At 39.6% G+C, this 26939-nt stretch overlaps 1 protein-coding gene across 2 annotated transcripts in view; it reads right to left on the reverse strand.

Moving 5' to 3' along the window:
- Positions 1-26939, reverse strand: part of CPED1 (cadherin like and PC-esterase domain containing 1) — a 281289-nt gene that overhangs the window by 115844 nt on the left and 138506 nt on the right. For both annotated transcript variants that reach the window (XM_036328853.1, XM_036328852.1), the window contains 2 exons: positions 22719-22905; positions 21552-21720 (listed from right to left, as the gene is read on the reverse strand). In XM_036328853.1, the coding sequence (XP_036184746.1) occupies positions 21552-21720; positions 22719-22905 (356 nt within the window). The remainder of the gene's footprint in view (positions 1-21551; positions 21721-22718; positions 22906-26939) is intronic.

Below are 26939 nucleotides of genomic sequence, written 5' to 3' on the forward strand. Positions count from 1 at the left end.
CTCTCAGGCTCCTTCCCTTTTGCTAGGGGCCTGAGGAAGGCTCCTTACACTCTTTGCCATCATCTTGGCTGCCCTCTCATTTCATGACCTCGGAGTTAATCCTGCTTTTTTTCCTACTAGTGAGTGTAAGCAGGCCGACTTCAAAAGGACTGCAGTAGGTCACGAGGTGTAATGGGCACTGACATAATCACCTAAATCACATTTCTAGGCCTGATGGGCTAGACAGACGTAGAGGGTGACTTTACCAGCATACTGCTGTTAATCAGCAAGGTTGGGAGGTCTGGGAGGAAAGCTGCCTTTGCCTTCCTCCCTGAGGGGCTGGGGCAGATGGACTGATTAGTGAAGGCAGCTGCATTAACTTTCTTCTCCCACAAAATGTGTCGTGTCCCAAAAGGACATGAAAGTCAAGTGTGGCCACAGCTCAGACACCGGGCGCACCCTTTTCATCTCTGTGGAATGACCCGCCCTCCTCTTGTCGGGCAGATCCGCGGCGCAACAGTTGTCCCTGATTTTCACGATCTGTTAACACTTAGGAATGTTTACGTTAATGAACTTCCTTCTACATTTATTTCTTGTAGCATCTAGGAACATGCCATAGTACATTGTATATATATTTTTTATTACTATCTGATTCTTCACATTAAAAGGAAGAAGAAATGTGGAATTACTCTAAGATCAAAGGAACTAAAATAATTTCACCTTTTAAAATTCAGACAAACATCCTCTGCAACTGGCAGAGGGAATATCATGGGGAGTTGTTTTTACAATCCAGGCTCATCCAATTTGGTTACATGCTTCAGCTTGTTATCAAAGAAAGCAGCAGCTTTTCCTTGGTTAAGACTATGGCGTTAGAATAAGTGCAACTGAAACCCCGAAAAAGAATGAACTGAAATCATTTACCTTAATCAATGTGCCTAAAATATAATGAATACTTATGCAGTGTCTCTCATCTCTACACTCTATAATTTACAAAAAGGCGTTTATATCCATGATCATTTTATTCTTAATAAAAAGGCAGTAAAGTGGGTCATAGTGATTTCCTGAGAAGTGGCATCTCAGTGTCACTGGAGTAGTAGTGACAGAGCCAGCACTAAAATCCAGGTCTTCTGGTGACACACCCAATCCTTGTGTATAACTAAATAACGTTTTGCACAACGTGGTCATCTGGCAGAATAACTAGTGGTTTTAAAAAAATGCCATTCACCCAAGAAGGCCCTATTGGCAGAGCTGGTAAGTAAATTATGTTTTCTAAATTAGCATCTACAGTTTAAAAAAATCAGATATACTGAATTTATTTAATAAGAAGGATGTTGATTTGGCAAAATAACCACATACATTATAATGTTTCTAAAACCCGGGATGACTCTTAATAGCATGGAGTTTATAAAAGCCACAAATACATGAATCATGTTCCGGTTTAATGCTGAAGAGAACATGTAGAAATTTAACAAATAAGTAGACTGCAAATGATTTAGGTTAAAGCCAAACATTTTTTAGATGTTTCATTTTTATAAATTCCAACCTGAAAATATTTTAAGACTTTCTGAATTGTTAAAAAAAAAAAAAAGGAAGAAGAAAAAATACTAATTTGGAAACTTTAGATTCAATGGTGGTTAATCCTACAGAGGACTGAAGTAGGAAGTTGATTTACTGTAAACTCTGTGTGAGGTCTCTGGAGACTGGGGACAGAACGAAAAAGAAGGGAATTACAGTGTGGAGGAGATTAATTACTAAGAAAGGGACTTTTTAATGAAGTAAGAATTGGTCAAATGGTAGCTGAACATATTGTTTTTTTTTTTTTTTATGACTGAGTAGATGTGGGGAAGAGATGATTTTAGTCTATTCATCCAGCATGTCACCAAACATGAATCTGGTCCATTTCTGAGCACAACCTTTATTTTTATAACTGGCCAATTTAGAAGTTTCCAATTTTTCAAGTTTGACAAGAAGAAGTCAAACAAAAAACAGATACAATCAAACAAAAACAACAGAAAAAACACTTACTGGATTCTTAAATGAAGTTTCTTTACAACATATACTACTTTGGCGTCTTTTATCTACTTTGGTGTTTTTCTTTTAGTTTTCAAAAATTTGAATATGTATAACAAAAACAGCTAAAATTAAAAAAAACATAATAACTTATTAAACTACTCAATCCAATGTCATATGTTACATAAGCAAAACATAAATGCCTTTGATAATTTTAGATATTTTGAGAAAAAAAAACAGAAAAACATGATTGTTCAGAATCATTTAGAAAAGAGGTTGGAAAATTATAAGAATAAAGAAAAATACATTTGTGTCATAAAGAAACTAACGGTCAACAAAGGACTGAAAGTCGAGTTATAGAAAACACCATAGAAACAGTTTCTGTGGTTCCCTGGAAAGACTGTCTCCCTGGTGACATTATCTAGAAATTAGTCTTTTCACAAACAACAACAGGGCTTTTTTGGGAGGTAAAGAGACAGCATTCCTTATCATATAAATACATGGAATTCAGAAGAACTGTGTCGGAACGACAGTGCGCCTGAGCTGCATTATCCTAAAAGCAGTGCTTTGTATATGACAAAGAAAGGGCATAAGTTCCCAAGAGTACAAAGCAATGGTTTTCAACGTGCAGCTTGTGGACCAGAGGCCCGGGATCAGCATCACCAGGAAACCTGCCAGACTTGCATATTCTTGGGCCCCACCCAGTCCTACTAAGTCAGCAACCTGCCCTCCAACAAACCTTCCAGGATATTTCAGCACATGCTCACGTTTGAGAATCACTGGCATAGGGAAAGCAGGACAGGAGAGGAATGAAAGGAAGGTGAAGTCAGCCGACTCTGGCAAGGGCAGCGAGCCCTACAAAACTTGTCCTACTGTCCCAAGGGGAGGCTATTGTATGTGAGTCACTACATGACACGCAAGCAATCAGTAACTTTTAAAGAAACTGAGATGTAAATGCAAGTGAACTAAAGAATAGCACTAGACTGGAGAGGAACTAGATGGCAAACGGTGGGTCCAATCCTCCAAATAGGCTTTGGCACAAAGTCTCTTTAAACCCTGGCCCAAGTAGCGCGCAGTGGGACAGGCTCCCTGGCATCTGGGAAAGGGAGGGATCACAGAGTCTTATTAGGCCCTCAAATCAGACACAATGTTCTGAGCTTTGCTCCTTGGTGTCTACAAACACACAAACAATGACATAAAGAGAACAACATCTAACAGTATAGTGAGACTAGGATATACCTCTAAATGTTCACTTATTTTAAAATGTATGGATTAGTGAGGTTTCAGCAAGTCATTTGGTCTATCCAAACCTATGATGCTTAAATTCTTTAATAATGTCACCAAGCTGTCAACTACCCAATGCTTTAGATACTGTGCAGAGAAACTTGTTGTCCCTTGGGGGCCCATTTTCTTCTACTTTGAAGCGTTATAGGTATGAGAACAGACTGATGTTCCAGCACATACAGTTAGAACATCAGTCTGTTCCATGTTTCTATGTCTTTGGATCTATTTTGTTCATCAGTTTACTTTGTTCTTGTCCATACCTAGCTCTGAGCTTTGGGGGATTGACCTCTTACTGGTCCTAGAGATAGAGCTCATTGACTTAAGTCAACCAACAATAAATAGTTGGGCACAAAAATCTAATAAGAGATCATAACATTTGTGCAGATTTTCCAAGAACTTCTGAAATGTGTTACAAAGATATGAAGTCTAGTATGGCCATAGCCACACGTAGACATATGAGAGGACCCAAAACTGCCCAAAGGTCCCCAGGTAGAGTCTGAGGTAGAAGCAAAAACTAGAATGCATAGCAGTGAAATGGAGAGGAAATAGATAATATCTTTAAGCACTGACTCTAACTTGAAGCCAAAAATATCTCGATTTTTCAGTAACAATAGCTAGAAAACCATTTTAGTTTAAAATCCAGTTCAAGTTGGGTTTTTAACATTAGCAGTACAAACTGTTCCAACCATGACAGCCCTGTTCCTCAGTGTAAACAATGCTTAGGCTGACCATTCATGGCATGAGCAAACTGGGTTGTATCAGAAGACACAGACCGATGACCTCTGAGTTGAATCTGATCACAGAATTTGTATTTGGCTTGCAGGAAGTTCCTTTTAAAAAATTATTACAGCATATATAACTAAGGAGGCCTTCTATCAAAATCCAAATATTTCATTTCTTTTGAAGAATCGGGGGCTGTGACATACTGATTGTTTCCATGGCATTAACCACCTTGAACTGAGTAGTTGCTATTCACCTTTAGCGGGGCATATGGTGTCCCTTTGCCACATTCCCTACCACTGCCTGTTGCCTCACACGTGGCCTAACTCTGTCAGGTACATTAAGCACCTCTAAAAGGATTTGCACTTGCAACACTTTATGGTCAGTGAGGTCTGTCCCAGGTTCCTGAAATTATTCCATTTAAGTATAAAGCAAACAAATAAGTGTAAACACAATGCTCATCTGGGAAGCCAAATCACACTGTGGACATTAGGATTACAGGAACTTATTTGGGGAAGAACATGATTTGACTATGAAAACATCCAAAGCTCTAATAACAGGCATTTTACTTCATGGCAAAGCAGGTTTCCTCATTTGCCATCTGGAGTAAAAATACCTTAGAAGCTTAAGAGCAGCTAACTGAATAGCAATTAATTTCAAGATCTTGAAAACCAGACAAACATGAATTTAAGTCCCAGGTCTGCCTCCGTTTGCTGTAATGATAGTGCCCAGCGCATACCGTTGTCATGTTTATCAAAGTCATAAAAGGTGCCAACAACTGTGGTAATAGACATTTGTTACAACTCTACTGCCTGAGTTTATTCCAATCATGTATAATAGTTCTGACCTAGGAGCTTCAACTTGTAAGATATAAATAAAAAATAATTTTATTTTTTCCAATAACTATAAGTATCATACTCCATTGACCAACCTACCTCCTTTGTTAATGGGCCTGGCCCCCTTAATGATCGTAAAGCCCTGTATCATCATGCTTTAGTCATTGCCACTTATAAAAAGTCTCACTTCCATTATGAAGACTTGGGCCTGTTCACTGAAATTTTAATTTGTATTGGTCCCAAAGCTTCCCCAGGGAAGGTTAGGCTTGTTGTCCTACAGCTTATGATGGGTTTAATTCTAAGATGGCTCTTACAATTCCTGGCCCCTGGTGGATACACATATTCTTCCAGTTATTCAAGCAAACACTGACCTAGATGTTGCTGTGAAGGCATTTTGGTGATGTGATTAAGGTCTCAAATCAGTTGACCTTAAGTTAGGGAGATTAAACCTGGATCTAGAGATCAGAGACAAGTCCTGAGAGGGACTCAAGGTGTGAATGGTTCTCTGTTGCTGGCTGAGGAGCTGGAGGGAACCACATGGCAAGGAATGCAGGCAGCTTGGGGTGGGGTGGGGGTCGACTGAGAGTAGCCCTTGGATGACAGCTTGCAAGGTAATGAAACTTCAGCCCTTCAGCTGCAAGGAACTGAATCCTAAAACGACCTGCATGAACTTAGAAACCAGTTCTTCCCCAGAAGTCTCCAGCCAAACTCAACCTGAGCAATACCTTGATTTCAGCCTCTGAGTAAAGAACCCAGTCGCACTGTCCTTGGATTTCTGAGCTACCAAACTATGCGCTAGTGAATTGATGTTGTCTTCAGTTACTAAATTTGTGGTGATTTATTTATTACACAGAAATAGAAAACTAATACCGGAAGGTTAGAGGTAGTGGATGAGATTCGTTCTCTCATAACTTCCCTACACACACTCTCCTCGACTTGAGTCAGGAGGAAGGAGAGGGGAAAAGCAATCTCTTTCTCAGGGGTCATGTCACCGTTGACCTCTATCCCTGTCTATACTCCATGTGGATGGAGGCAGCCTCAAATAGGCCCTGATGATGGCACAGAGGCCTGGAGCAATTAGGGGCTCCGCTAGCTTCTCTAGCTGATCCTGAGTGATAGGCTCAGGCCCCTTTTTGTTCCACGTTAGGTCCCTGATAAGATAACCTAGTTTCTTCTACTTTCTATAGCTTCAACTCTGGGGGCTGCAGCTGGGACAGATAGACCTACAGGTCCTGAGATGTTTTTCTGGGTATAGCTATGCAGTACATGTATATCCTTGCCCTTTCATGGTCTGGTTAACCTCACCAACTGCCTCATCTCAAAAAGCTCCTTTTCTTTTCTAGCAGTACTAGAGGCCCAGTGCATGAAATTCATTCACTCTGGGGCGGAGGGTGGCCCTCAGCCTAACCATCGCTCTCTCACAGTCCTAGAGCACTGCCACGGAGGTGGGAGACGCTTCTGCCACCACTACTGCACTCGCCAGCCATGAGCCTGGCTTCTGGCTGAGTGGCACTGCCCCTGTGGGAACGCACTGATCACCAGGGGGCAGCTCCTGTGTTGAGCATCTGCCCCCTGGTGGTCAGTGCCCATCATAGCGAGCAGTCGTTATGCCATTCAGTCGATTTGCATATTAGCCTTTTATTATATCGGACTAGAGGCCCTGTGCGTGAAGTTTGTGCACAAGCGGGGAGGGGGGGCCCCTCAGCCTGGCCTGCACCCTCTCACAATCCAGGACCCTTTGGGGCATGTCTGACTGTGGGATCAGGTCTAAACTGACAGTCTGAAATCCCTCTCACAATCCGGGACTGCTGACTCCTAACTGCTCACCTGCCTACCTTCCTCATCACCCCTAACCATTCTGCATGCCTGCCTCATCGCTCCTAACCCCTCTGCCTGCCTGCCTGATCACCCCTAACCACTTGCCTGCCTGCCTGATCACCCCGAACCATTTGCCTGCTTGCCTGATCACCCCTAACTGCTCGCCTGCCTGCCTGATCATGCCTAACTGCTTGTCTGCCTGCCTGCCTGATTGCCCCTAATCACCTCTGTCTTGGCCCCCACCACCACGGCTTCATCCAGAAGGACATCCAAAATGATGTCCAAAAGGTCGTTAGGCTGTTCAGTCTAATTAACATATTACACTTTTATTATTATAGATAAGGTCATTTGTCAAGCCCTGTAACTAAGCAGACATCCAACTAGGTAAACAAGCACATTTCTCTGCTTCTGGAAGTCATCTCCAGACTAATAATAGGGATTACCTCAGAGAGGAAAAATCATGGATGCCACTCCTTTCCCCCACTGGGAGAGCAGGGAAGTAGGTAGCCTTACTTCAAGCCAATCCATTCCCTGAAGGTGATCTCTTCTCTCTCAGTCCCCTCCTGTTCTTGCTGCTTAGTACGTGAAAGTCCGAGGATGAGAAGGAGGCCTTCTTTTTACTAAGACAGGAAGAATTTAGAAATTTTGCATTATTTGGTTAACCTATAGAGACAGGAATTATGCCAACACTATTTATTCTCTTATGAATGTAATAATGCATTTTAATATTTCTGAAAGGATGCATTTATATGAACTACAACATAACTTTTCCCCCCTCAACTGAAGATATGTTTTATTGATTTTTTAGAGAGAGAGGAAGGGAGGGAAGGAGAGAGAGAGAGAGAAACAATGATGTGAGAGAGAAACAGCATACATGCCCCTGACTGGGGATCAAACCTGAAATCTAGATATGTGCCCTGACCAGGAATTGAGCCTGCAACCTTCTGACGTACAGAACAATACTTCAACCACTTGAGCCACCCAGCCAAGGCTACAGAATAACTTTTAAAAACTAGAACATATATTTAATTTTGTATTTAGCTTAGAAGTATCATTTAATTTTACAAATATTAATTAAAAATTCCTTAGTGTGTGTGTGTGTGTGTGTGTGTGTGTGTGTGTGTGTGTGTGTATCCATGCACACATGTATATGTGCAAGTAAGAGAGAGACAGAAAGACTGGGAAAGAGAGAGGCAGAGACGTAGCAGAGAGGCAGAAAGTAAGCCCTGGGAACAGACTGTTAACTAAATGGAGTTTTAGCATAGGTTCCCACAATGATGTTACCATCCTGAACAATATTGTGCTAATGGGTAGGGGAATCTACTCTGTTTAAAACAGGATTTAAGTGAGGTTTTGAGTGCTTCTGGAAAAAAAAATAAGAGGTAGGCTCATTAAAAAATACATTTAAACTAAACTTTTAAGTTTAAATGTGTTTTCTCTCAATTTTTTTCTTGGCCTAATGAATCCATGTATTTGTGTTGTTGTTGTTGTTGTGTGTGTGTATTTTAAGACTTTTTAATTGATTTTTTGGAGAGAGAGAGAAACATTGATGAGAGTGAACTAAGGATTGGCTGCCTCCTGCATGCCCCCTACTGGGGATCAAATGCAAGCCCAGGAATTGAACTGGCAACCTTTTGGTGCCTGGGATGACACCCAACCAACTGAGCCACACCTGCTAGAGCTGGTGTGTGTGTGTGTGTGTGTGTGTGTGTGTGTGTGTGTGTGTGTGTGTGTTTTAAGTTAAACTAAACAAACAAACAAACAAAACATGATTAAGTCAGATGTCCTCTTTGAGGTCCCAAATGTAGAATTTTAATAAAAGTTGACCATCACTCTCCACACCTGCATCCTCAGGGCAATTTTGAAAAATCTGAGTTTTATAAATCAGAAGGAAGAACTGAAAATGTTTTTAATTCTTTTTTGAATGTGGAAGTTAACATTTATACCATTTTTTGCTATACCCGATAAAATGTGAAATCTTTATTCTGTGGGTCTGCACCAGCAACTTTTGAAGTCGGATGTATCTATCAACATACTTATTAGAGGCATTTTTCCCTACAGTTTTGGAGAGATTCTGAAAACCAATGCCAGTATGGTTTAGATATTCATAATTGTTTACACATGTTTCAGTAACAAAATATATTTGGGGGGTGGAGCTTTACTTTTAGGATTTGGGACAGCTGGAAATCATTATCGTTGTGGTATAAGTGTTCCAACCAGATAATGGTGTTAAAAAGAATATAATATCCTGGAATGCTTCCTTCTAGCATGGAACACATATTATTTTATTAAGCTGAGTTACATAAATAAGAATTGGCTATTATCTAGTCACTTACACATGAAGGTGCCTAAGGAAGTAGGTTCTCAGAAGAAGCATCAAAAAGAAAATTATTGTGACTTATTATTATTATAACTATTATTAATTATTCAGAGAAACTTAGTCATCTTTTTAAGGGCTCAATAGTTCAAAGTCCACATATAGCAGTGGCAGATTCTAATTAAATATTTAAGAAATGGGTCATTGTTTCTAATCATGGTCTAATGTATCAAACACCTTGAAGATGTGTACAAGTTTTTTTCGTATTTTCTTATCCAGGAAAAAATGATGATTAAGAAGGGATTATGTGGCTCCCAGACTATGTCAAGAGCCAAGAGGAAGAAGGGTTCAAAGGAAATTCATCTAATATTTGTGTCTTGGTTCTGAGAGGGGTGAGAGGCTGTTCGTCAGTGGCATGTGGCCAGTTGGCAGGGAGGGCTGCAGGCCAGCGAGGGGTTACCATGATCACAGATGGACGTGGCCTGGGAAAGAGGATGCCGGAGAGTCCCAGGCGGTGTGTGCTATTTTGGGGGCTTCACACAAATCATGATTTTTTTCATTCTGTGCCAGTATTGACTCAGACACATGGGTCTGTTGACTGGCAGTTGAATAGCTGTAGATTACTGAAGTCTCCTCCTTGGAGACATCACTACGGATTTTCTAAAATAATGCTTGACAACTACCTCTGACTTCCTTTCCTCAAAAGAACGTTTACAGTTTTTAAATTTTGTGATATCAAGTGGATGGCACTAAGTCTTTACAAATAAGAGTATTAAATATCAGAGTATATATTCTAAAGGAAAAATAGGGTCCTCTTTTTAGTCACTAAGAGGAGTCAGCAAATTTGCAATCCATTGTTTATTTTCTAAGTTTAGAAATAGCAGTTCTGCATTAGAGACTCTTACAGACACAGAGCTGGCTCAAGGAACTCAGGACACATGTCCAGGTCTGGATTCCCATTGCCCTTCTCCATAAAGCGCAGCTTCCAGGAGGTTCCATGGTCAGCCCATGGAACTCACAGGCAATGAGCCTTGGTATAGACCTGGACAAATATTTGGGGTTTACTCATATGCAGGGTGAGGGGTTGGACATCTAAGATGCGCTCACCTCTGAAGTTTAGTGTGACAATCGAATATAAGATTCACGGGTAGCCTAAAAATGAATGTAATGACTGCTCACAGAGCTACTGGTCAATCTACAGCTAGAGATGTGCCCAGCCACGCACCCCCTCTTCTACAGACATCTTCCCCGTTCACAGCTTGGGCTCCTGGAGCCCTTCCCCCACACATAATTGTTGCAGGGCTCCCTGGTATACTTGCCCCTTCCTTAGGACCCTCCCCCTGTATTAATATTAGTATGTTTTAAGAAGATTTTTTCCAGTTTTATTATGATATGATTGGCAAAGGATTTCTAAAGATTCCCTGTAACCTAACCTCATTTGAAAACTTTCTTCTATAGAAAAATAAATTGATTTCAAGTTTCTAACAAGAACCTACAAATTAACTTTCAGAGCCAAAGCCTTTTGGAAAACATGCTTATTTCAGCAATCTAGTTTTGGAGTGAAGTGGAGTGGCTAAGAGCATAGCTTGGAAGCAGCAGAGTTCTAGAACTAGGCTTCCTGGTTCAATCATGGGCTCTGCTGTTCTAAGTTCTGTGGCCTTCAGCAAGTTCTCTGCGCCTCTGCTTCCCCATCTGTGAAATGGGAATCATCGAAGTATTTACCTCATGTTGTTTTGTTTTGAGAATTGTGTGAATAAATGTAAAGTAATTAGAAGAGGGCCTGGCACACAATTGGTGCTGAGAAAATGTTAGATACTACACATTTTAAGTATTCTCGAAAGTGACAAATCTCTCATCTGTGAGGATGCAACTGGCATTTGGGAAATATCCAACAGTTATTTGGAACAAATTTTGATTTTAAAAAAAGTGAAGAGAGTTTAGCAGTTTTGGTCAAGATTATGCTGTGAATATATACGATGAGACTCATGCAATCATTCAGTTTATTATCAGGTCTGAATAAATTTATTATCTCTTGAAGGGGTGGCCTTCAAATGATAGTTTTCCTAGAGATTACACATACTAAAATATTAAATTACTTTATGGCTATACATGTGCCTGATGATACACAAGAGACCATCATTATCTTTCCTTGCTCATTCCTAAAAAATGGCATGGGGAACATTGGTCTCCTTGCCTTTAATGGAGTCTACCAAATAATATCTCTGAAGGATGTTCCTGTGTTTGGCAAAAAGAAAAACAATTTCTCTTCTTTTTAGTAAAGTAACTCTTGAAGTCTTAGTCTTTCGGTTGGCATTGCTAATAAGATGGCATACAAAATTGTGCAACTATCAAAATTAAAACACATAGCAGGGCAAGTTTTACAGTCAATTCTGGAACTTTTATCACATTTATTATAAAATTCTCAGTATAGTTTATTAGCACAGGCGGTTTGTTCGGCAAAGCCTTATGCATTTTTACCTTTCATTATAGCTAAACTAAAATATACGCAATTTAAACATCTACAATTCTGCTTACTAGATCCCAGTAGGAATAAAAATCCCATCTTAAACTTTCCTCTTATACCAGCCTGAAGATATTTTATCTTGTTATATTTTGCAAACATGTATATTAAGCTCTTTCTGTGCCCAGGCACTATTACAAGCTCTTCACAATATTAACTCAGTGTTTTACATAAAACCACGCTGTAAGGTCGGTACTATGATATCCCCATCTGACAGATGAGAAACGTGCCCACGGTCTCCAACAGGACATAGTGAACTAAGACTCGAATCCAGACAGCATGAATACTGTTTCGATCAAAGTAATTAAGAGAGATTATTTCACTTAAAGAAAATTCTTCCCATTCTACTATTTCTTGAACCTTTGAAATCTGGTTCTCTCAACTTTATCGGCAATTTAATTTTAAAATACCCTATCAGGTTAAGTATCCCACATGCAGTGTTGATTTTTCTAAATCATTAGGACCAGAAAGATCCTCCTCAAGCATGTAGGGTGGGGGTGGGGGAGAGAGTAGAAGAGGTAAAAACTCAGAAGAGTCCATGAAAGTCTGCACCACATTGCTAAAGAATGGGATTCCAAAGCGATGGAGGGCCACTGGGGTGGGGAGCCTGGTCTGCTTTGAAGAGTGAGATCATGCTCAACGTTTTAAACTCATCAGTCCTGCCTGAAAAAAGGATGTGGGTAAAAAAGGAAAAAAAAGACAATGTAGTAGCATTTTCAAAAGAAGCTAAATATGTCAGGCAGTCAGTGTCCCAAGTCTGCGTTCTGGGAACACATGTCAAACCAGCTTGTAGTTCTACATTCAGTGGAACCATCTGCAAGGAATAACCCACCCCTCGATCTTAGTCCTACAACACATGCACTCGAAGGAAATGGTCCAGTTGGCCCAATGCATCTGGAAATGCTCTCAGCATTACCTAATGGAGACATTAGGCCAACCTTTCTTTGAACAGAAAACAATCTGTTACTGCCCGCTGAAAGAAAGCACTTCAGTGCCTTTGACTAGTGAGGACAATATAAATAGGCCAAATGACATACTATCAAATTTACCTGTGCTTTTAGAACCACCATTTCCTATTACTCATAACCACCTTCTGAGCCCTTGAGAAGAAAGCAATGTGAGCTTCTCACAGACGTGTATTTCTAAGGCAATTTTAGACTTAGTGGCATTATGCTTTGAGAACTATAATAATTGCTGATTCTCTGTGCTAATAAATTATACAAAAGACCCCACATAATTCCAACATGTAATATTGTTATATAGACACTGATTTCATTATCATTAAAATTATGAATGGAATAATACACGTAAACACCTAGTACAGTTGCTAGGACAAAGTAAGTGCTCAATAAATGGAATTATAATCATGTATATTTAGGCCAGAAATGACTGACCTTAGTATGTTTGTTGCTGTAGTTATATTCGACTTCATATTGTAAGATACTAGGCTAAGAATTTTTTTTTTTTTACCTGGGGGTCTTTCACAATTCTGAAATTGTATACAGCATTGAGTGTGATTATACATTATTTCCTGGGACACGGGGTCAAAACTTTCATCAGATAGTCAAAAAGGTAGATTGTTTCCTGTAAAATGTCAAGAACCACTGGCCCAGAGGAATTACTTGCTTTAACTTGTCTCACACAGAGCTAAACTCTGTTGTTTGATGAAGCCCAAAGTGTCTTTTAAAAAAAGAACTGATGTTCCAGACTTTGTCTGGTAGGAGGAGGAGGACTTATAAAAATGTTAAACCTAGTCCCCAATATCGCCCCCTCTCTTACCACCACCCTCGCTATCCTGGTCTATGCCACTGCTACAGTTACAGTGGGGCCTTGACTTACGAGTGTCCCGACTAACGAGTTTTTCGAGAGACGAGCCGTCTCTCAGCCGATTTTTTTGCTTGGAGTTGCGAGCTAAAATTCGGGTTACGAGCCAGCTTCAGATACCCCACCACTAGTTGGCTCAGCGAATGGTCACAGTGAACGCCACAACATCAGCCCAGCATCACGTGTCTCACTCGTTCACTTTTTGATTTGACATACGAATAATTTGAGTTACGAGCTCCGACACGGAATGAATTAAACTCGTAAGTCAAGGCCCCACTGTAGTTTGAACTTGAGAAATGAGGATGGCAATGGAGAAAGAGAAACGAAAGATCTAGGGGCCTTTGGAGTGAATAAAACCCACAGAGAAGTGGATATTAGGAATGGGAGTTACCAAAAGAACTCCCTTTATCTGCTCTCTTTTGGTCAGAATCTCTTTCAAAGTTTCAAATGTCACAGTTGAAATCTGGGTACTCTACCTGGAATATTTTATTTAAACACCCCTCATGGTTCCTTTCTATTTCCCTATCCAGCTCAGAAATCAGAAGACTAATTCTTAGAATGCCAAGACAGAAACTTCAAATGAAAATGTGTGTATCCGGCAGCAGGCTGTCCCCAGGGGAACTCGTCCGCATGCTGGCAGAAGCCACGAAGACCTAATTCTCTTCCACATGGTATTGGCATGACTGCACTAACGGTAGGAAAAGTTTGTTTCCTCATGTAAAGGAAGCAGATGTGCCTGGGAGAAACATGGAGAACAGATGTGCTGAGCCAAAAGCTTTATTGGAATGGTAATTTATCTGACCGTGAGTTACATAAACTCGTGGGCTGAGTGTTCAACATCATCCTTTTTCAGCAACTCAGAAAGATAATTTATATAAGCACCAAAATAGATCACGGATTAGAGAATACATCACTCTCACCTCTGCTTGCTTTTTAAGAAAACTGTGCTAAACAGAAATAGGCCGGCCTTCGATGCATGTCAGAGCTCACGGGCCACTAAGGAGGCCTCTACGTGCAGCATGTCTGGGTGTGCAAACTGCTTCTAGAAATAAAATCTCACTGTCCTCACTGCCACATGGGATTTGGAGAAGCTGGGGAAGGATTGCTCAGTCCCTGCACACAGAACTTGAAACACTGGAAAAGGCTAAGTCAAGGGCACTGAACAAGATTGGAAAGGCCTACAGCCCGGGTCACTGACGATGGGATGGATGCCTCTGCTACGATCCCTCAGGGAAGTGGGAGAGTGGGGACTCCTCCCTGAGGCACAGTGGGAACAGTGCCCGGGCACACAATACTTTTAGGGGCCCAGGAAGATGCTTGAATTTCCTTTAAAATTAGAAGAAAAAAATAAACTTTTTAGTCAACGAAAATAGTCTCTATCCATAGCATTTTTAACACTCCAAAAAATATATTTTGTTTTATTCCTTTAATTTTATGTTTTTCAATAATTAAAGTCACTCTTTTTTATTTAATTTAAATTATTTATTGTTTAAAGTATTACATGAGTCTCCTTTTCCCCCATTGACCTCTCTCCGGCTGCTCCCACCCCCCAGCACATGCCCTCACCCTGCTACTGTCTGTGTCCATTGGTTCTGCTCATGCATGCATACAAGTCCTTTGGTTGATGTCTTAACCCCTCACTCCCCGCCTTCCCTCATAGGTTGGACAGTCAGATCGATGCTTCTATGTCTCTGGTTCTGTTTTTGTTCATCAGTTTATGTTGTTCACTATATTCCACAAATGAGTGAGATCATGTGATATTTATCTTTCTCTGACTGGCTTATTTCGATTAGCATAATGATCAGAAAGGATATATGCACTCCTATGTTCATAGCAGCACTATTCACCATAGCTAAGATTTGGAAACAGCCTAAGTGCCCATCAGCAGGTGAGTGGATTCGAAAACTGTGGTACATCTACACAATGGAATACTACTCTGCTGTACAAAAGAAGGAATTCTTACCATTTGCAATAACATGGATGGAACTGGAGAGCATTAAAGTCACTTTTAATGATTCTCCTTCATGGACTATAAAAACAGATAGGATTCATCTTTAAATGATAGCTGCTCTTATTTTTAAATTTTATTTTTCAATTAGAGTTTACATTAAATATTATCTATATACAGTATAACAGCAACATATTCGTCTTCATATCAAAATTGTTGTAAAATAGAATTTTAAGTGTTTTTGCCACAGACAGAGCCCAGGACCCATGAAGGTAAGAACTGCAGCTCTGTGGAAAGCCCAGTCCCTCACTCTCCTTTCTGACTCCAGCCAGTTCTCCCATCCAGACGCCTTTAAACTCCAGCCTCCTGGCCCACCCTGGCTGGTTTGGCTCAGTGGATAGAGCGCTGGCCTGTGGATTGAAGGGTCCTGGGTTTGATTCCGGTCAAGGTCACATGGTTGTGGGCTTGATCCCCAGTAGGGAGTGTGCAGGAGGCAGCCAATCAATGATTCTCATCATTGATGTTTCTCTCTCTCTCTCTCTCTCTCTCTCTCTCTCTCTCTCTCTCTCTCTCTCTCTCTTTCTCTCTCTCTCTCTCTTCTTTCCTCTCTGAAATCAATACACACACACACACACACACAACAAAGAACCCTCCAGCATCCTCAGTATTATTGGCTCCTATTTTTTTGCTGTTCTTTCTCTCCCTTTCCTTCTCTATATACACTTGCATGTAATCCCCAGAGGCATATCTGTATAAAAAGAGTTTTCATGATGACGATGATGATTCAATATTGACTGAGCGCTTAATCATGCACTGAACTTACGCTAAAATGTTGCATTTATGATCTAATTAACTGAGTCCTCAGTACAACTTTATAAGATAGGTTCTATTACTAGTTCTGTTCTTAAAGAGAGGGAAACAGATTTAGGGAGCTTAAATGCCTCATACTAGGACACACAACCAATTACGCCAGGCAGAGCGGGACCCTCACATCAGGTTTCCTTGTTAGCCATTATGGGCATGGTTCTTAGAGTTAGTCCATGGCTTTTAACCAAGTCCTAGTTTAGAAAAATGTCCTGAGGTACTTTGTTAAGATGCAGAATTTGCTCTGGTGAAATAATTTCCACAGAGGAAACGGGCTCTTACCCTCTTTATAGAGCTAGAACAAATTCTGACTTTTGCAATGACAGCATTGAGCATTTCTCTACAATAGATGCTGTTGTCAAAATTAAATCACATTCCTCTGGAATATGGAGGCACACAAGGTAACTGTAAGCCACTAAAATGAGTATATCATTGATATTACAACTTTAGAAGCAAACATATCTTTTTATTCAGTAATTATTGATAAAAGGTTTTCTGTTCTTTCATTATAGATATTTGCTAACATATTAGGCAACTATAACTTGAGTTGTTTGGTAATAGTCCTCTGTGGTGTTGGAAAGGTGCAAAAAATAAGTGGGAAAACTGTAAAGGTTTTCCAAATGCTAGAACTGGAGCCATTCATACATCATTTAATATCTCAGCATCTAGATCGCTAATTATTTTTTAAAGAAAGCAGCAAATGCCCATTTTAGATGAGTCACTAAATGCTGGACAAGACTTTTCTTCAAGTCTTAGCATTTTCTCTTTCCTTGGTATCTTCCTTTTATTAATAGCAATTTATTTTAAAATGAAAGCTGTTTCTAGAAATGAATCCATGAAACATATTCTCCTATACTTCTGCTATATGATGTAGTTTTTATTTATGGCTTTATTTTGGCAAAACACTTTTGGGTCAAATTACATATGAGACCATAGATCATCTATGGAAATCAACATCTGTGGATGCTGTATTATTATCCATGTAATTTTTTTATTTAGACAGAGATATTAAAAGAAATATTTCCTCCTAGTATCTTAATTTCCTTGGAACATAAATATATTTTATTAATTCCTAAGCATGATATATCCCAGCCATAACAGCAGTTTATTACTTTCTAAATCTTTCTTTCTAAGAGCAAAACATTATGCTACTTGGATAAATCAAAATAAAATAACAGTTTATGTATCTTATATGGATTTTTAACATTTTATTAAGAGTCATATTTTCTATAAATGAATGCCTATTTCTGATTAGAATAATTACATTAGCCAGAAAAGAAGGCCCATTAATAAGCAGAATAAAGAACATCAGAGTAGTATCACTGATGAGAAAAAGATAGGAGGGCTGACTCTTCAACATTTAACATTGAAGGATTACCTCTAAATAACTCATACCACTACAGAATTCTTAATAGAAGTAGAAAAATAGGACCTCTCATTGGTCTCTATCAGTGATTCTCAACTGGGATTGATTTCACCTCTGAGAGGACATTGTGGATTGTCACCACTTGGAGAGGGGCGTACTACTGGGATCTGGAGGGTAGAGGCCAGGGATGCTGTTAAATAAACATCCTACAATGCACAGCATAGCTCCCCAAAACACAGAATTATCCAGCCCCACTATCAATAGTGCCAAGGTTGAGAAACCTTGTTCCAAATCTGGTTGTTTTATGTAAATCAAGTAAATTAGCTCCTTTTCCCTCACTGGTACTAACATAACTAAGAGTTGCCTCTGTGACAACCATATACATTCCAATTGATGATGTAATAGAAACAGACTCTAAACTAAATAGTTATTTATGGCTAAGTAGGCACTTAACAATGTTTGAGCACATAAAGGATACAAATGTCTATTAACAAATTAATTAAATTAGCCTATTATTCACCAAAAAGTCGTAGTAATTGATTTTTTAATTGACTGGTAAGCCTTGTATTTGCTTTCTCTTTACTGTCAGTCTTTGGTGAGAGGATCAAGTGAATAACTGGCATTCAGAAAGAAGTTGAGAGAATGAGGGAAGGAGAAATTAAGAAGCTGATTAACCACAAATTAGAGTCTCCTTTTTGGCTATTTGAAGGCAGATTGCTTCTTACATTTGTTTAAAATTTAATAATTGAGCCCATTAGACCAAAATCTAATTTGAAATGTAAGGAGGAATTGTAATTTTCCCCTTTAACCAACAGATAAAATATAATTACAGTTTAATTCATTTCCTTTTAGGTTCCACGTAAGGTTTTGGAGATCCCACTAGAACAGCCTATCACTTATCTGCAATAGTTGACTCTGGACTTCAGCCTTAGGAATACAATGAAGGAAGGCACTGTGGATGCTGACAGAAAAGAAAAACGACAATTCTGAAGACCAAAAGTTTTTAAGTCTCATAATTCATATCTAGTTAACTATTAACGTTAGTGGAAATTCTGAAATATCTAAGAAGTGATGGGAGGTAGGAACTTTTATCCCTCACTCTTTGTATTGTAAACTTCAACCTGGTATCAAGTTGCAGTGAAACCTACAGACGAATGAAAGTAAACCTAAAGGAGAAATAAGGAAAAGGTCTCTGATTAGGATTTTAACTGGAGTGTCTGGTGAGAAAACCTCTGCGATTGATGTCTCCCAGTTCCTGAGGAAGGGGCTACAGTAATCTACATTACTTATTCATTATCTGTTCAGTCATTTGAAAGTTTATGAAAGGAAGGCTAAAAAATACTAATGCTTATTAGACATCTTTCCATGTTATAGAATACAGTACTGCCGGGGATCCACACAAAATCTTTTAATTAAGACCTGGAAATTATTCTTATACATGACTGAAATACTTTCCTTCAATCACCTGTAGGACACATCTCACAAAAAAAATTCTAATATTTGTCTTGAGATCATTGTAACAAATGCCTAATATAATCTACTGTCTAACGTAATAGCATGGTAATTAACTGGTCTTAATCAATATATTGTATGAAAATGGAGACATATCTTGGAAAATAATAGCTACTTCCCCATTAATGCTTTTATCTTACATTGTTAAGGTATAATTTATATCCAAATAGATAATTTATAATAGCCAAATACATTTTATGTATTTTACATACAGTAAGTTACATAAACCTTAAGATAATAGTTAATTAATTACATTTGTATATACCTACATACCAAGTGGTTTTGGGGAGCTATATAACCACCCCACCCAGTTAAGATATTTGCCCAAAAAATTCACTCATGCTTAGAGGTACCCATACCTTCTAGGTAACTGCTGTTTTGATTTCTATCACCATAAGTTAGTTTTATCTGTTCTTAAACTTCATATAAATGTAATACAGTATGTCTTATGTCTGGCTTCTTTTTCTCAACATAGTGTTTTGAAAATTCTTCCATTTTGTGTGTATTAATACACACAGATGTCTCAATAATATTATGTTAAATTGGTTTATCCCTTTTCTTATTGAATTGTTTACAGCTTTGAGCTATTACAAAGACAACTCATATTAAGAGATCTTGTGCCTTTCTATATCAGTTCCTGACAATTTTTCTTGATTCCTTTTCCCCTAGATCTGTGGTCGGCAAACTGCGGCTCGCGAGCCACATGCGGCTTTTTGGCCCCTTGAGTGTGGCTCTTCCTAAGCCTCAGGAGTACCCTAATTAAGTTAATAACAATGTACCTACCTATATAGTTTAAGTTTAAAAAATTTGGCTCTCAAAAGAAATTTCAATCGTTGTACTGTTGATATTTGGCTCTGTTGACTAATGAGTTTGCCGACCACTGCCCTAGATCTTGGAGAGTTGCAAATGTCAGAAAAAATAGCAGATGACACCAACAGACCAAGGAGTTACCTAGTGGTCTGGCTGCCAATCTCCATGGTCACCTCTTGCCCCCACTCACCCCACCTAAGGATTCTGGGTTTGTGTAGAGGGGGCTTCTCCCCACTTGACTTCCTCGGGCAGTTCTTCCTGCCGGCAGACCAGGCCAACACCACTCTCTGAAGGACAATGGCACCTGCTCGCAGTAGTTTACTGTCTTTGGCTCGAAAGGGTTACTTCCCAAGTAAAGCAAACTGAAGAGTGGTAACTGAGAGGAACATGTTTTCCAGTTGTCTCCATAGTCTAGCCCAGTTTTGCACAGAAGCATATTCAGTAGCTATTGCACAGAGAGGATGTCCAATAGGTTTAGAAATGCTACACACTGTAGCTTCTCCTTTGGAAGATCTGCCATTTCAATCAATGTAGAAAAAGGGCAGAGAAGTCTCACCATAAAGAAACCTACTTGCTTTTGCTTAACCATTGCTTTGTAAACGTATGTGGCATGGACCCTAATCTTTTCCACCTTGTAAGTTCACCTGTTATTATCTTTCAGAATAATGGTTTCATCCTGCCAGCTTTAGAGCAATCTTTAGGCCAATGTGAAAACCCCGTTGAGTTGGTGGTAGTTCATAAATTAAAGATATGTGTTTCCTTGAAAAATATCCATCTCAGTGATGGGCACCCTTATAAAATAGTATTAAACTTTGGGGGATAGATCAGACTGTGATGGTGGTGAGTAGAGAGGGGAGGATACTGTATTTGGCCACTACATGCAAGAAAACACAGTAGATACATACCACTCACTGAGTCCTTGCGGGCCATTATTCTCTTACTGACCCTCTGTGCTTTCAATGCTCCAAGTGGCATAAAAAAATCCCTGTGACATGATGCATTTAATTATACTTGCTGAGTGGATTAGTACATATGATAATAGTACCAATTATTACTTCCCTAGAATCACCCATAGGGAGGGTATATGATGTGAGGAAATGTAGAAGTTTATACATAGAATCCTAAAAAGGGGGAAAAGACAGAGGAGAGAATCATCAAACAAGACAAAGTCTCTGGGCAATGTTTACCTCCTCCAAAATCAATAGGCTACATTACAACATAGGATGTGTTGCTCACAAGAGAAACTGCAGCTTTTCGGAACGATCAAGGCATGAGAAGTGGATTCGAAATATATCTACCCAAGCAAATTTAATCTCATTCATTGGGTATCCCATCTGTAAAATAGTTCCATAAATTTTCCTCTCATTCTTTAAAATAATTTCTGCCGAAAGTAGTTTAAAATCTCAAAGTAGATCCAGGGACAAATCCAAGAAACACAGCACAATTTAAAAGGGAAATATAAAACCAATTTCATAACTAAGTGTGAGTACTCAGACTTTTTTCATATTAACCACAATAGATCCACTGAATTCAGTCAGTGCTGGGAGGAGCCACCCACTAAAAAGAAAACCACTCATAACAGGGTATCTTAGATACCTGGCTGAGACTCCTGCTTTTTTGAAATGAGACCACAGTTTGGATTGAAAGACATACTTTTCCCTCCAACAATTTTCATTTGGCATTTTTCACCTGGGTTATATCACTTCCAAGTCAATCCAAGTGCAAAGGTAAAATTCACTTACCTGCACAAAACCGCACGCCATAAAGTCCTCAAACAAGGGCAGACTTGGACGGTCTTCTCGATAGATGGTGAGTTTGTACGTGATCAGGGTCTCACCCTGGGCCAGAGATTCATCCACCACAAGCATTGAGATTCTGTTTGTTCCTAAGCCCAGAGGGTAGTTGGCAAAGCTGGAGAGAGAAACGTCTATTCAGCCCAAACGAATTCATACATCAATATTAAGTGCCTGTAATTTGTCTGTACGATTTCACAAAAAACCTAAAATCTGAAATAAGCATTTTCACTTCTGTTTCCCAGCACTTTGGTTGGTACACTAAGAGTTATCTTGCTAAGCAAGTCATGTCTCCTATAAATATAGGAAAGGGAACTAATATTTATTAACCATCCGCCAGGGTTATACATTATCTCATTTAATATTCATAACAACTCTACACAAAACCATGATTGTCCTCATTTTAAATATAGAGAACAAAACCTAGAACCAGGAAACAAACTGCCCAAGTCACATGGGAGAGTCAGGTTTGGGACCCAGCTTTGTCTGGCTGATTCCTCTTTTCTTTCTACTACATTTTCTTGGCTCCCAAGGATACAATAGCATTTCTTTCCCTACAGCGTGGGAACATGAGTATTTTCCTTGCTATGGACACGGATATGAAAAGGTTTTATCTTCTGTTTAAAATTACAAACAAAATAGTTGGTGGCTCTCAAAAGAGTCAGAAGAACAAAATCCCAGTGAGATGAGGAAAGTTAACGTGACTCTGTCCACAACATGTTTATTAAGTAATCAATTCCTGAATATTCAAAAACTTGGGGAGCTGGGTTGGTAGGAGGCCACTGTTCAGAGGGATTAACTCTTTAGCAATCTAAAAACACGAGGACAACAAAAAACTAACTTCTCCCTTAATGAGTCCTCTTTGATATTTCATATCACAAGATCCACTCCTGTTAGAACATGGTTACCAAGATCCTATAAAAGATTGCTAATAGTCAGCAGAGCGCTGATGTGTTCTTTGTAACCACACGACACCTGAGAAGTGGAAAGATTTCACACCCTGTTAGTCTCTCCAACTGATCTCCTGCCTCAACGTTTCGGAACCACCTGCAAAGGTTGCCTCGAATGTCTGCTTCCCACTGTGGCATCTTCACTCAGCCTGGCAGCATTCCCTACCTTGGCCCTGCCCGTTCATGCAGGTACACCTTGCACTGACAGTTAGAAGTCTCCACTCCAATTGTCACGGTTACCACATCAAAAGGGACTTCAGAGTAATAATCTTTGATCTTCGGGTTAAATTCCGGACTTAGTTCCAAATGTGGCTGTGTGAAGATCTGCTTGATATGACATTGTATGTCTTCATCTGTGTTGTTGTTTTTTAAAATGAAAAGGAAAAGACAAATTGGTCAGAGTGGATTTGTGACTGCTATTTGTCAAATTTTGTAGAGTTTGGCTCATATAACAGCTATTGACTTTACTTGGTGTCACGGAGATCATATATTTTGTTCATCCCTTTAAGCTTTAAAGGCACAGGAGGTAGGAAATGTCTCTCCAGTGGATTGATAACATGTTCATGGCATTTACTGCATATGCTAAGCAACAGTGAATCTGGGGTGATGACTCTGTGGGGTGGTGACAGAAGAGGCCCAGCAGGGAAAGAGGAGAATTTCTTACCAGGAAGTGTCATTAAACTGCCATTGGATTGATAAAGTAGCTTGTAGGCAGCAGGATGGAGCAAAGAATGTGTACTCTAATCTTATACCAAACACTCAGATCTTAGACCAAACCTCACAGAGGTCCCTGCCCCCCTCCCTACCCCAGGCACCTCAACCTAAGAAAGTACAGTGAAGTGTAAGAAGGAGATGCGATTTTCTGCTCAATCCTACTCGATAATTTACATATTACTTCATACCATTGATTCTAGGCCATTTTAAAGAATGTTTCTATTTGGTAGACTAATGTTTACAAAATTATCTTAACAAGCAAAAATACCAGCCGCTGCTAAATTATATTGTGTTCATACTTGGAGTAACCAAATTACTCAAAGAAGCTTAGCAAATGTTTTTCAAAAAATATTAACAAGTCTTTCATTCCATAAATACTTTCCAACCGACAAGGTTTCAGTAAAGAAAAACATTAAAAAAAAAGAAATTCTATAAAAATTGGTAAAATGAAAGCGTCTTCACACTGCCTTTAAATACAATGTTCAGTGACGTTTAACAACTTAGCCACCAAAAGATAATAGAATTCACTGCAGGGAGTTACACAACTGAACTTAAAAAAATGATTATCTTATTAACTGTCACGGTTAAACTCCACTTTTACATGGCGATCACAATGAATTTCTTTTTTGTTGTTGTTATTTTTCCCCCTTTATTGATTAAGATATTACTAATGTGTCCTTATCCTCCCAATGTCCCCTCATACTCCCAATCCTGCCCTCACCCTCACCCCCTGTTGTCCACATCCATCGCTTATGCTTATACAATGAATTTCTTAATATCAAATCTAATGATTTGTCCCCAGTGTTTTAATGTTTTCTCATCACCTCCAGAATCCAGCCCAAGCCCCTAATGAAGCAGGCGAGGCATTTCACAATCTCTTCGTTGCCTTTCCCGCTGTTGCATCTCCCCTTCTATCCTGGATTTGTGCTTCAACAGTACCAACATTTTTTATATCTTTGACAGGCATGGAGAGGCACCACCAAATCCATGGTGATGGGTACCACTAGCCTTAGGAATATGTTATTCTAATTCTGAGAACTAGGTCACAGTAGAACTCCCATTGTTCATTCAAATGATGAAAACGAAAATATCTGTACATTTCTGACCCACACTCTATGGTTTCCTTAGGCAGTAGAAGAAAAATCTATTCAGGCATAAATTAGGACCATTTACAATGCAACTGATATATTGTAATTTCATTGTAGGAAAAACTCTAAATGAAAAAAAAAAACAACACTAGTCAATTTAGTTGAGGAAGTCAGTGAATTGAGTAAACTGCCAGCCTGATTAATTTTATTTGTTACACAAAAATTCTATCTGGCTGATAGATGCAGGTAGATTGCACCATAATTTTGATGATCACACCAGCTCCTAAACGTTTTATAATAAATTAAAACATAAAAGAATGAGGGTGAGATTATGTTATTAGATTTCATCTTGAAAAGGCCGGTACCTTTGTATTCTAATTCAACCGCTTGTTAAGAATGCATTTACAGATTTAAAGACAGAGAAGCATCGATTAGATGTTCAAACCTGAGAGGGAAGGTAGGGGAGGGTGGGAGTAAGGGGAAAGGAAGATCAACCAAAGGACTTGTATGCATGCATATAAGCATAAGCGATGGACACAGACAACAGGGCGTGAGGGTGAGGGCAAGACTGGGGGGATGAGGGGACAATGGGGGGATAAAGACACATTTGTAATACCTTAATCAATAAAAAGTAAAAAAAAAAAAAAAAGAATGCATTTTTTCTTCAAAGAATGTTTTCGGGCATAGTCTGTGTTCAAGGCACCGAGGTCAGCACAGGAAAAGCAGGCTATCCTAGGTCATAAGGCTGATGAAGTGGAGACGGAGACCCGACATGCCCCTTCCAACCAGCTCCGCTCAGGGGTAGGAAAGGCCATTTCCTGGGCCCAAAGGGCATTTCAACACTTGCATGCCCTCCTACGCTCAGACCAGTTAAGTAAATAACAAAATGGAAAGTGTTTTTTTTTCTTCAAAATAATAATCATAGGAGGTGTACTTCACTTTAATAAATATTTTTATCAGTCGTGGAGAGTTCATTTCTCTGTAGTTGACACCGTCACTTCACAGTGGAAGTGTCCAATGAGGCTCTCCCATTGCAGCACTGAAACAGCCCTCCGGGAGATGAAATGCAGAATCTTACGTTTAAGCAAGATTTTACCAAGTCCCTGTTTGGGGTTTCAGCGGAAACTTCACCTCTGGCTTCCGTGCTGCATCGTAAACCCCTGCTTAAAAGCTGACTTAGGCCTGACGTCACATTCCACTGAATCATCCGCTTCGCTGCCTACAAACACGTGGTGTTGCCTTGGCATCCTCTCCAACCCAGTCCCGGCTTGTCTCTGGCCTGCTCACCTGAGTCTACGGGGACCCCAGGATGGTAGCAGGCTGCGTCATGTACTTGGCAAGTCCACATGGAAAAGCTATTTGAAGACTTGGTTGCTTTTAATGTGTTTCTCCTAACCACAGACTTTTATTGCCCTCTTGAGAGATAATCATAACTCATATTAAACACGAGAACACCCTAGAGTCTGAAATATAACCCCACCTGTCCTGAGGCATTATTAAGTTATCTTTAAAATCTCATACCACTAAAGTAGGAAGATTAATTATGAAGACACAGGTCAGACTCATTTTTATTGGCACAAAAACATGAAAAGGGCCCTAACCGGTTTGGCTCAGTGGATAGAGCGTCAGCCTGCAGACTGAAGGGTCCCATGTTCGATTCCGGTCAAGGGCATGTACCTTGGTTGCGGGCACATCCCCAGTAGGGAGTGTGCAGGAGGCAGCTGATCGATGTTTCTCTCTCATCGATTTCTAACTCTCTATCCCTCTCCCTTCTTCTCTGTAAAAAAACCAATAAAATATATTTAAAACAAACAAAAAAAAAACATGAAAAGGGTAAAGAACGTATCTAACACTTTCAAAGTATCTATGTCATGTTGCCTGGGAACTGATAAAAAAAAAGAGAGAGAGAGACAATCTCATATAGTTGCTTCATTTTATAAATGAGAAAGTAGAAGTCCAAAGAGGTACAGGACTTTCCTGATGCTTCTTCAGCCCAGAGCCCAACACACAGCAGGCTCTATAATAATAAAAGTATAATATGCTAATTAGACCTGAGGTCCATCCAGACGACCTTCCGATGAAGCCAGGGCTGCGAGGGAAGCCCGGGTCCCAGGTGCAAGAGGGAAGCCAGTACCAGCAGCCAGGGGAAGGAAGGCCTACTCTTGCACAAATTTCGTGCATTGGGCCTCTAGTGTCTATATAAAGCAGAGGAGCTAAGCTTGTCCACTTGAGCAGCCTCCAGGAAAAGCCGCACCCTCAGGGCCCCTCAGAATGAATTTGGAATATATTGGCCTTAAACAAATAAGCATAAAATATTTTCATGCAAACATGATAGATATTGACTCATTCAGAAACCTTGTATCTTCTGAAATTTTACTTAAACAAAGAGCCTAAAGATACACAAATATTTTGCCAGATAAATATCATATGATCTCACTCATATGAGGAATCTAAAAAACAAACTAAACTGATAAAATTAATCCCGAGACATAAAAACGGGGCCGACTGTCGAATCTGAGGGAAGGTGGGAATGGATGGGTGGGAAGAGATTAACCAAAGACTTTATATGCATAACCCATGGACAC

This window comes from Myotis myotis, unplaced genomic scaffold, assembly GCF_014108235.1.
Source record: "Myotis myotis isolate mMyoMyo1 unplaced genomic scaffold, mMyoMyo1.p scaffold_m19_p_11, whole genome shotgun sequence".
Lineage (NCBI taxonomy): Eukaryota > Metazoa > Chordata > Mammalia > Chiroptera > Vespertilionidae > Myotis > Myotis myotis.